The sequence below is a fragment of the Protomyctophum bolini genome, assembly GCF_963924005.1.
Source record: "Protomyctophum bolini genome assembly, chromosome: 6".
Classification (NCBI taxonomy): Eukaryota; Metazoa; Chordata; class Actinopteri; order Myctophiformes; family Myctophidae; genus Protomyctophum; species Protomyctophum bolini.
Genome location: NC_137867.1, coordinates 8,357,467 through 8,370,116, shown reverse-complemented (window position 1 = coordinate 8,370,116; position 12,650 = coordinate 8,357,467). Strand labels below are relative to the sequence as shown.

The 12,650-nt window shown below is 48.6% G+C and overlaps 1 protein-coding gene across 1 annotated transcript in view; it reads left to right on the top strand.

Annotated features, from left to right (window-relative positions):
• The window catches only part of LOC308316868 (uncharacterized protein), a gene marked incomplete at its 3' end in the record, with an annotated part of 49,117 nt that extends 46,158 nt beyond the window's left edge, over window positions 1-2,959 (top strand). The window contains exons 13-14 of the mRNA XM_080765656.1: window positions 2,720-2,833; window positions 2,919-2,959. Of these exons, the coding sequence (XP_080621782.1) occupies window positions 2,720-2,833; window positions 2,919-2,959 (155 nt within the window). The remainder of the gene's footprint in view (window positions 1-2,719; window positions 2,834-2,918) is intronic.
• Window positions 2,960-12,650: the final 9,691 nt, after the last annotated feature.

The following is a 12,650-nucleotide window of genomic DNA, read 5'->3' as shown; positions in this document are numbered from 1 at the left end:
CTCCTCCCCCGCACCACACACACACACACCCAAAGAAACCGTTTGCAAAAAAATATACATTTGGACTGGGATGAATAGTCATTCTGAATTGGGTTGTTTGATAAATACAAAATTGTCATTTATGTTGATTTTATTTTTGCCTTATACATTTTCTTAAAGGTAGGGTATATAAGTGATGTGTTTTTGGGTTGAAACAAAAAAGAAAATTGTTAAAATCTTACTATAGCTCTATGGTTTATCATTGCTGTAGAGAGTGAGAGAACGGTCTCTTTAACCCATTTTGGACTGAGGCCAATTCTAAAAACGCCTTCTAAATAACGACCTATACGTTTCAATCATATAGCAGCAAATATCAATTTATTTTTAATCTTTTGAATGCGGTACAGTATGTCATACTGTACTGGATACTGAAGTCCAAAGAGGGGTTCCATAATGGGTTAATAAACATACATGCATTGAATTGAAATAATTGACGAGTAGCCATTTATCGGCCATTTGTCATCACTTCCACATTTACCCATTCTATCTCCTGATTGGATACAATTGGTATCCCCGACCTGAACATGCATTCTCTGTTTGTTAAAGAGCGGGAGAGACAAGAAGACCCCTGCTGCTAAATAAACGCTAGTGCTATTTAACCCACTCTGACCGGGAACCCATTTTGGTGTTAAGCATCATGTCGTGCTTTAGCTATTGAAAAACAGAAGATCTACAAGCTCATAGCGCGCCACCGAGTGGCGCGCTATGAGCTTGTAGGTCTGCTATTTTTGAAAAATCGAAGAACGACTGACATTTTTTAGAATCTGATATCAGGTCAGAATGGGTTGATCAGACCAGTGTGTGTCCAGTGGAAACCTCGTATGAATCTGATCTCAGGTCAGAATGGGTTAACACTTACTTTAACAAAACAATAACACTTAGCCTACCGTTTAATAGCGAGCATAGCTGATCTATACAAGCTCAAATATGCTGCTGAGCCGTGTCGATTTTGACAGCAAATTTTGATTTAGTTTTAGTCGTATAGTCTTGTGAATTAACTTCTGAAATGTATATATATATATTTTTTTTTCCCCCCCTTAGTTTTAGTCTAGTTTTAGTCGACTAAATATGCGTAGATTAGTAGATTAGTAGTAGATTTTTGTCGCTTTGTCAATTTTGACGGGCCATGGTGGCTTCGCACTCCTAATGCCTGATGTCACACTTTGTTTCATGGTGACAATAGCAGACTGTCTTTAGGCTCGACTACAGGTCTGGTGTGTGTGTGTGTGTGTGTGTGCGTGGGTGTGCGTGGGTGTGAGCGTGCGTGCGTGTGTGTGTGTGTGTGTGTGTGTGTGTGTGTGTGTGCGTGTCATGCCTGCACAGAGTAATATGCAGTGTCACAGGAGGGTCAACGGTCAACCGCAGTGCAGGTCTCATCCAGTTGTCGTTGTTTTTTGCAACAAGCCGCCTCTGGAACGCTGAGCGCTGTTCCAGAGGCTGTGGGGGGGGGGGGGGGGGGGACGACGACAACGACACTACAATTCCCGAATTCACAAATCTAATAAGTTGTTTTTTGTGCTGAGAGACGGCTCCCCGCCTGTCCCGTGGCAATGAGTGATCTCTGCGGTTTCTCTCCTTCGGCAGCCAGAGAGAGAGAGAAACTTCCTCAAAGGATTGTTGGCGTCGACGCAACAAAACACTCTTTGTGTGTTTGGTGTTGGAATCCGAAATGTTACAACGAGTCGCGTTGACTCTGGGATAATATTTTGTTTTCGGATTAATTTGGGAAATAACTCATGGACGGATTTGTGGCTTGGGATTGTGTTCAGATAAGCAGAGAAAGCCAAGACCTTTTTTTTTACATGTACTGGGGTCAGGCGTAGTTTTTTTTTTTAATTGCGTGACTCTTTGCTGAACAGGTTTGTGTTTATTGCTGGGTTGTAAAATAGTCTTACCATGAGTTAAATTCTATTCAACTAGTAGGTGTTTTCATTTGCTGACAAGAATATAGACTCAAGATACCCAAGGTGGATCGCCGGGTATCCGGGCATTTCATATAAACAACGCTTAGCTCCTTAGCTGCAGCTTGCCCAGTTTGGACTCCAAGTCAAATTGAGGCTGTTCACTGTCACTGTCCGAATGAGTGCTGAAATCTTACCAAGAAACAATTAGCACTTAACCCTTATCAAACACATGGATGTCATTATGTTTCTGGATAAGGTTTCATTAGTTTTAATGTGAAAAACGGATTCAGGCTTGATACTGTGGATCTGAAACTTCTTTCTTTCTTTCTCTCTGTCAGTCCACAGTTCAGTTCAGGACGTGCACGCATAAACTCTGTTTCATGTTGACTTTGATTATTTCCATTATATCGTCGCTGTCGAGCAGAAACCTTGTATCTCCGTATATTTAAACGTTTCATTAAGTTAATAGCGCTACTTTGACGTACAGCAGTGTTGCGCAAAAAGGCCTATATAATCTACAAGCTCACAGCGCCCCGGCGCGATATGTTTTAAACCGAAAGTGATTAAAGGTCTGTCTTCAGGTTTCTAAAGGTTCGTGGTTGTCATTTATTGCCATATACCTTGTATACAGGTAAATGAGCCATACCTTGTATACAGGTAAACGAGAGTAAAACATCATTTGGTTGGACGGTTTCCAGCGATGATATTTTGAACAACAGCGTCACATCTCATCATTTCCTCTCCCCCCTCCCTTTTTCTCCTCTTTCCCTCTTCAGTTGACGACGTTCTGAAGTTCCTGGGAGCCGACGGCGGTTCTCTGTCCCCAGCGGCGGTCCCCGTGGTGCCCGGCGAACCCACCACCCCCTCTGTGGCGGACGGCGGCCACGGAGGTCCCGAACTCGTCTCCCCGTCGTCGTCGTCGTCCGTCACCCTGAGCTTTGTCAACGGCAGACGGGAGATCACGCTGGAGCCCAGCCCGGGCGAGAAGGAAGCCAGAGGCGACCGCCAGTTTGTGACCAACGTGACGGCGGCGCTCATGGGGACCAGCGACGAGACGACCGCCGTGTTGGACTACAGCTGGACTCCTTCCTCCCTCGACGACTCGACGGAGGACTCCCTCGACGCGGGGCCCTCCTTGCGGGGCGTTTCGGACGACGACGTCGACGACGTCAACACGTATCTGCCGGTCGTGGAAGCGACGCCGCCTCGCACGCTCCCTCATGCCGAGCAGGGAGAGCAGCGGACCACGCAAAGAACAGAGTCAGTGGAAAGCACGCACAAAGAGGTCCCTGTGGTCCCGGAGGTCGTGGGTGACGTCACTGCATCGACTGCTTCTGCTCAAGGTTATTATAGCTTTTTTGCGTTTCATTTTTTACCCTCGTTGAATTTTTTTTTTCAATTTCAGTTTGGGTTTGATTTTTTTTATTTGCCTGTTTATTTAATTTATGTTTTTTTATAGTTTTTTTTTAATGTAATTCAGGTAGGTTCAACAAGTTCAGAATAATCGTGAAAATAGCCGATCCAAGGTCATACATCGTGAGCTTGCACATTGGCTTTTTTTCCACTATTTTTGAAGAATAACAAGAAACAAATTGACACAGCTGTGCACAGCTGAGAATACTGGAACTAAAACTAAGGACAAACATTTTCCACACACACACCTTGGAGTTTTTTTCCCACTGTGACTTCGACTTTTTCAAGCCTTGCTTTTATATCAGTTAACTAAATCCTTTTGCCCCTATTCTAGTTTTCATTATGCCACTATAGTTTAATTTAAATAATAATAACCATATTATGCTTCTCCTCCTCGTCCAGCTTCCACACCGACGCCGTCCACAATGGAGGCATCTGAACGAGCTCAGACCATCCATCCATCTGAGTCAGCAGGGACCGGTGAGGGCTCTGGGACTCGAGTGCCTGCCATGTTTACGAGCAGCCCCGCGACGTCCTCTCTGGGAACCGCCACGTCGCCCCCCAGCGTGAGCCTGGCGGACGAAACGGAACGGCACGCGACGGAGATTCCGGTGACGTCACAACAAGCAGGAGAAACGGCATCAGGCCGAGATGAAATGACAGTTCCTGCCGCCGCCGACGAGTCCGGACAGACCTCGCCCTCGCCCACTTCCACACGCGGGGAGGAGAGCCCCGGAGATGAGACGACGGCGGCCCCCGTTCTCTCCACGACTGAACCGACTGCCTCCTCTCCTTTACACAGCACTATTGATATGATAAAGACCTCTTTCAGAGAGTTTTTCACGCAATACGTCACCGGTGAACCAGCCACTAGTGTGTCAATAACCACTGAGTCACCTGGACAAAAGGAATCCCCCAGCCAGGAAACCGTGATTTCCCCCGCTGCTGCGAAGCCTACCGCAGCGTTGTCGCTCCATAGTACAGTTAGACCAGACGAGTCCGTTACATCCTCAGTTTCTGTCATGGACCGATCGGATTTGAGTGTGAGTGAGGCCACGCGGCCAACACGGCGCCCATCGCTGACTGCCGCACACACAGATGAGCCACACCTCACAGCGGGGCAACAGGAAGCCGGAGCAACGGTTAGTTCTACGGCTACCGTTACTGCCGCGCCTTCCGTCCACAGCACAGAGGAATCCACGGTAAAGTCACCTGAGGTGTGGACGGATGTGGACGGCGGATCAGGTGACCGAACCCCTGAAATGTTCACCATGTTGCCTACCTCCAGCGGTGCCACTAAACTTGAGGAAACATCCACCGCGGCGGTTCCACCGGGCGCTGTCACTTCAGCAGCAAGCCAGCAGATCGAGGAACTGTCCGGCAGTGCCGCTGTCCCTGGGGAAGCGGAGACGACACTACCACCGGCGTCACAGGAACCGACGGCTAGTTCCGTCTCCGATGTCACTGGTGTCACTACTACGTCTCAGCCCGCTTCTGCGGTCGAAGAGAGCTCCGGTCGCCAACCGACGAGTCCCGTCACGACTGGGATACCGTCCGCCACAGGATCCCTTATTTCCAGCACCACACTGCCAACATTATCACCTGAAACGTCAAAGACAGAAGGTACAGAGCAGACAGCCGAACCATTGAGTCCAAAAGAATTACCGGCGACGACGGTCACTGAAGTCAATGGAGACACAAGTTCTAATAAGACCTCTGATGAGCCCACGTCTGACGTGTCCACCAAAGAGACTTTGATCTCAACAACCTCCACATTGACCTCAGATAAACCTACAGCATCGCCTAAAACTACAAGTGGAGACATGGACCGAACCATGCCACACTTAAGTTCAACACAGCCAAGCACGGGTACTATCACCGATGGAACAGACACATCTCAAACAACCGCTGCATCAACTACCGTAGCCTCTTCCTTATTTAGTACTGAGAAATCAACAGCCGGGTCGGCAGAGACATCTGAGATCACACCCACCGAAAGGCCTTCAGTGACACCAATGCTGCCTGGAGACATGGAAAGTGCATTGACGAGTACCTCTACGTCTGTTCCTCCTCTATCTGACGGGACAGGGGCAAGTTCTCCCTCAGGTGACCGGACCTCTCAGGTGTTCAGTCAGGCCTCTGCTGTCCCCACCTCGTCTCCACTGGTCGGTACAGAGAAACCGGCAGTGACAACAACATCACCGGAAACAACCGGCGGTTCTTTGAAAACTGTCGCAGCAGCCTCTCCTCCGTACAGCACTGAAAAACCTACGTCACTGTCACCTGAGACATCTGACGTCACATCCACAGGAAAGTCCTCCGCGTCTCCCACTACTGACCGGACACAAATGAGTTCTGTTCTCACCTTTACAGATGATGAGGGTTCAGCATCCGAGCCGATGACTGATACTTCCAGTCAAACTTCTTCAGTCACAGCGTCGTCTCTGTTCAGCACTGAGAAACCGACAGCGCTGTCGCCTGAAGCGGCACAAACTCTTCTGACGGGACAAACACTGACGCCTTCCCACTCAGAAGGACCGTCCATTTCCACTGTCGCTGATATAACAGGAGCGGGTTCAGTGACCACCTCTCCAAGTTCAGCTCCTGTGCCATCGTTTACTGATGCAGTGGACCCAGATGATATCATTATGACGGATAACTTCCAACTGGTCCAATCCGTTCCTTCCTCCAGTGCAACAACCACAGACGGAGACCAGGAGACCGATATGTTTACACTAGACAAACTACTTATAGTGTCCACGGCTTCCTCACTTTTCAGCACAGAGACACCAGCAGTGACCACAGCATCGGATGAAACCGGATCGACTGGGAGTCCAAAGATCGATGACACAACATCTTCTCTCTACACCACAGAGAAACCAAGAGATGAAACAGTAGGTCCCTCAACGTCTGCTGTTACTGTAGCTTCTTCGTTATACAGTACAGAGAAACCAACGGCTTCATTGACTGAAACATTGGACATCGCATCAACACAAACGCCTTCAATTACTCCGCAATCAAGCTCTGTTCACACTTCAGCAGAGGGAGGAAGGTCAGGTGACCAAACCACTGATGTGTCGGTTAAAGAGATAGCAACGGCCACTGCTTCATCTTGGATAAGCACAGACAAATCAACAGCAATGTCACCCGAGCCAGAGGAGAGTTCCATAACAAGTCAGACAGAAACGTCCTCTCCTGATAAGACAGCTCCAAGCTCTCTCCTCACTACTACAGATGAGCAGCCGTCTGAGGCGTTTAGAACGACCACTCCAGTCACAGCCGCATCTTCACTGTCCAGCACAGAAACACCAGTGATAACAACAACAACAACAACATCCCCCGAAACAACACGTGGCTCATTGAAAACGTCCTCAGCCCCTTCCCTGTACACCGAAATATCTGACGTCACGTCCACAGAAAGTCTCGCAGTTGAAGAGGGTTCAACTGGCCAGCCGACGGACGTGTTCTCTGACGTCCCGTCCGTGACTGCAACTTCAGTGAGCTCACTACACGCCACGCCATCTCTGCCACCCGGTGAAGACCAGACGGTGGGCACAGCCGCTCCGTTCTCTCCAGAGCACAGCGCGCTGGAGACAGCTCTGCCACTGGCCACCGTGACGCCACACTCGCAGTCGACAACAGATGCTGACATGACCCGGCAGACTCGAAGGCCATCTAGTGCAACAGCACCCATGGCGGTGTCAATAATTGATGAATCGATCTCCGCGTCCGCTGAAGACGAAAGATCATTCGGTCAAACGAGTGAAATGATCACAGAGGGATCCTCTAGCATGTCCACCATGGACCAAACGGTTGAAACCAGCAGCTCGTCGACTACAGTGATTGACAGCTCACAGCAAACTGCCACCGAGAGGACCACTTCAGGGTCCCTCAAGCCCTCCACCGTTCCCATCATTGATGAGACGGAGGCTGGATTTCTTACTGATAAGACGCCAGGCTTGTTCACTGCCACAGCCCCCACCGTGGCCGCCTCGTCTTTCAGCACAGAAAGAGGACAAACGGCAACATCACATGGCATCTGGACAACTGGCAGCCGGACATCTGAGGCTCCGTCTCTCTTCGATACTGAGAGACCCACACCAACTTCAGAAGACACAGTAAAGAGCTCTGCCACAGATAAGCCCTCAGGAGTGCCTGAAACAAGCTCAGTGTTCACACCAACAGATGAGGGTGGTTCCGGAGAGCCGGATGCTGATATAACCACGATAAAGCCTGGATCTTCAACAGTCACTGAAGATACTGTACCAGTGTCGTCTATCGTCGGTACAGAAAGAACTGTGGTGAAGCCTGATGAATCAACCACTCTTGAAAAGTGGTTGACAGCATCGACCACATACATCAAATCATTATTAACTGGTGAAGAGGGTTCGAGCAATCAGACCTCGGCAACCGTGTCTTCCCTATTCAGTACTGAGACACCAACACCAATGCCCCTTGATTCAGCAGAGAGCTCATCAATGACTCCTGAAACAGGGCCTTCTCCCACATCTACAGAGCAAGACACAGCCACTGTAACAACCACAGTTTCTTCAGAATCCAGCACAGAGAAACCGACAGAAGCGTCACCTGCCGCAACTGACGGCACATCTCGGACAGAGAAACCATCAGTTACTCCAACAGATGAGGAGAGTTCAGTAAAGGAGACTCACACTACTGCTCTGCCTGCGACTTCTGCTGTCACCTCTGGCTCTCAGAGTGCTGTAACTTCCATTGCTTCATCTCTCTTCAGCACTGAGGCCCCCAGCCATGCCATGACCAGCTCAGTGTCAAAAGAAATTCCCTCAGTAGCATCAGAAACAAGTCATGTGGTGATAGAGGTGATAGAGGGCAGTGCAGAGGACTCTATTTCAACATCCATGGACATGGAAGTGTCAGGCATCACACCTTCGGAAGTTGTAACACCGTCAGACGTTTCTGGAACCGAGGTACCAGCGGACCTCACCACCAAATCTCAAGAGCAAGTCTTTGTGGACACAGACGAAGCCGAGACTGTGGAGACAGAAAGCACATCTCATATCACAAATGTTGAATCTTCGACCCAACACCCCTCACATCTATCCACAGAGAAATCCCCATCATCCACCCAATATCCAGTCTCAATGGTTACAGGGGCGACTTCTGTGTCTACGGTAGAAGGTGGAGATTTATCAGAAACAGAAAGCTCTGGAGATGGGACTGCAGTGTCCTCTCTCTACAGCACTGAGAAACCAACAGGAACTCAGGCCTCTGTCCTCAGCACCATCTCTCCAAGTATCTCAGTACCCATTCTGCAAGATGAGGAGCTGATAGACTATGACACAAAAACTATATTGATAGAATCCAGTCCTACTTTCACAAGAGCAACTGTAAAGCCAGCTGAGTCAACAACTCTCCAGGCAGTTTACACCTCTTACATACAATCATTATTTACTGAAGAAGAAGGTTCTGGCACTGTGACCCCGGACGTGTCCACTAAAGCTGCTTTCAGTCCATCAGCAACTGTGTCTTCCCTGTTCAGTACAGAGAAACCAACAGCAATGCCACTTCATCCAGCTCAAAGCATTGTGACAGAGAAAACATCAATTACTCCTGAAATCGGATCCTCTCCCACATCTACAGTTCAGCATCCACAAGACCAGACACAAGATGTGTTCACTAAAGAGACAGTAACTGTAACAACCACCGTTTTCTCAGCATTCAGCACAGAGAAACCACTGACAACAACATCACCACTTGAAGCCCATTCATCAACATCTGCCTTCAGTGGTGGTTCATCTCTTTACAGCACAGAGAAACCGACAGAAGCGTCACCTGCCGCAACAGAGACTGACGGCACATCTCGGACAGAGAAACCATCAGTTACTCCAACAGATGAGGAGAGTTCAGTAAAAGAGACTCACACTTCTGCTCTGCCTGCGGCTTCTGCCGTCACCTCTGGCTCTCAGAGTGCTGTAACTTTCATTGCTTCATCTCTCTTCAGCACTGAGGCCCCCAGCCATGCCATGACCAGCTCAGTGTCAAAAGAAATTCCCTCAGTAGCATCAGAAACAATTCATGTGGTGATAGAGGTGATAGAGGGCAGTGCAGAGGACTCTATTTCAACATCCATGGACATGGAAGTGTCAGGCATCACACCTTCTGAAGTTGTAACACCGTCAGACGTTTCTGGAACCGAGGTACCAGCGGACCTCACCACCAAATCTCAAGAGCAAGTCGTTGTGGCCACAGACGAAGCCGAGACTGTGGAGACAGAAAGCACATCTCATATCACAAATGTTGAATCTTCGACCCAACACCCCTCACATCTATCCACAGAGAAATCCCCATCATCCACCCAATATCCAGTCTCAATGGTTACAGGGGCGACTTCTGTGTCTACGGTAGAAGGTGGAGATTTATCAGAAACAGAAAGCTCTGGAGATGGGACTGCAGTGTCCTCTCTCTACAGCACTGAGAAACCAACAGGAACTCAGGCCTCTGTCCTCAGCACCATCTCTCCAAGTATCTCAGTACCCATTCTGCAAGATGAGGAGCTGATAGACTATGACACAAAAACTATATTGATAGAATCCAGTCCTACTTTCACAAGAGCAACTGTAAAGCCAGCTGAGTCAACAACTCTCCAGGCAGTTTACACCTCTTACATACAATCATTATTTACTGAAGAAGAAGGTTCTGGCACTGTGACCCCGGACGTGTCCACTAAAGCTGCTTTCAGTCCATCAGCAACTGTGTCTTCCCTGTTCAGTACAGAGAAACCAACAGCAATGCCACTTCATCCAGCTCAAAGCATTGTGACGGAGAAAACATCAATTACTCCTGAAATCGGATCCTCTCCCACATCTACAGTTCAGCATCCACAAGACCAGACACAAGATGTGTTCACTAAAGAGACAGTAACTGTAACAACCACCGTTTTCTCAGCATTCAGCACAGATAAACCACTGACAACAACATCACCACTTGAAGCCCATTCATCAACATCTGCCTTCACTGGTGGTTCATCTCTTTACAGCACAGAGAAACCGACAGAAGCGTCACCTGCCGCAACAGAGACTGACGGCACATCTCGGACAGAGAAACCATCAGTTACTCCAACAGATGAGGAGAGTTCAGTAAAAGAGACTCACACTTCTGCTCTGCCTGCGGCTTCTGCTGTCACCTCTGGCTCTCAGAGTGCTGTAACTTTCATTGCTTCATCTCTCTTCAGCACTGAGGCCCCCGGCCATGCCATGACCAGCTCAGTGTCAAAAGAAATGCCCTCAGTAGCATCAGAAACAATTTATACCACAACACCAGCTTCTCTGTACAGCACAGAGACAACAGCACATATGGCCAACATTACAGAGGAGGGCAGTGCAGGGGACTCTATTTCAACATCCATGGACATGGAAGTGTCAGGCATCACACCTTCTGAAGTTGTAACACCGTCAGACGTTTCTGGAACCGAGGTACCAGCGGACCTCACCACCAAATATCAAGAGCAAGTCGTTGTGGCCACAGACGAAGCCGAGACTGCGGAGACAGAAAGCACATCTCATATTACAAATGTTGAATCTTCGACCCAACACCCCTCACATCTATCCACAGAGAAATCCCCATCATCCACCCAATATCCAGTCTCAATGGTTACAGGGGCGACTTCTGTGTCTAAGGTAGAAGGTGGAGATTTATCAGAAACAGAAAGCTCTGGAGATGGGACTGCAGTGTCCTCTCTCTACAGCACTGATAAACCAATAGGAACTCAGGCCTCTGTCCTCAGCACCATCTCTCCAAGTATCTCAGTACCCATTCTGCAAGATGAGGAGCTGATAGACTATGACACAACAACTATATTGATAGAATCCAGTCCTACTTTCACAAGAGCAACTGTAAAGCCAGCTGAGTCAACAACTCTCCAGGCAGTTTACACCTCTTTCATACAATCATTATTTACTGAAGAAGAAGGTTCTGGCACTGTGACCCCGGACGTGTCCACTAAAGCTGCTTTCAGTCCATCAGCAACTGTGTCTTCCCTGTTCAGTACAGAGAAACCAACAGCAATGCCACTTCATCCAGCTCAAAGCATTGTGACGGAGAAAACATCAATTACTCCTGAAATCGGATCCTCTCCCACATCTACAGTTCAGCATCCACAAGACCAGACACAAGATGTGTTCACTAAAGAGACCGTAACTGTAACAACCACCGTTTTCTCAGCATTCAGCACAGATAAACCACTGACAACAACATCACCACTTGAAGCCCATTCATCAACATCTGCCTTCACCGGTGGTTCATCTCTTTACAGCACAGAGAAACCGACAGAAGCGTCACCTGCCGCAACTGAGACTGACGGCACATCTCGGACAGAGAAACCATCAGTTACTCCAACAGATGAGGAGAGTTCAGTAAAAGAGACTCACACTTCTGCTCTGCCTGCGACTTCTGCTGTCACCTCTGGCTCTCAGAGTGCTGTAACTTCCATTGCTTCATCTCTCTTCAGCACTGAGGCCCCCGGCCATGCCATGACCAGCTCAGTGTCAAAAGAAATGCCCTCAGTAGCATCAGAAACAATTTATACTACAACACCAACTTCTCTGTACAGCACAGAGACAACAGCACATATGGCCAACATTACAGAGGAGGGCAGTGCAGGGGACTCTATTTCAACATCCATGGACATGGAAGTGTCAGGCATCACACCTTCTGAAGTTGTAACACCGTCAGACGTTTCTGGAACCGAGGTACCAGCGGACCTCACCACCAAATCTCAAGAGCAAGTCGCTGTGGCCACAGACGAAGCCGAGACTGCGGAGACAGAAAGCACATCTCATATCACAAATGTTGAATCTTCGACCCAACACCCCTCACATCTATCCACAGAGAAATCCCCATCATCCACCCAATATCCAGTCTCAATGGTTACAGGGGCGACTTCGGTGTCTAAGGTAGAAGGTGGAGATTTATCAGAAACAGAAAGCTCTGGAGATGGGACTGCAGTGTCCTCTCTCTACAGCACTGATAAACCAATAGGAACTCAGGCCTCTGTCCTCAGCACCACCTCTCCAAGTATATCAGTACCCATTCTGCAAGATGAGGAGCTGATAGACTATGACACAACAACTATATTGATAGAATCCAGTCCTACTTTCACAAGAGCAACTGTAAAGCCAGCTGAGTCAACAACTCTCCAGGCAGTTTACACCTCTTACATACATGATTTCTTTACTGAAGAAGAAGGTTCTGGCACTGTGACCCCGGACGTGTCCACTAAAGCTGCTTTCAGTCCATCAGCAACTGTGTCTTCCCTGT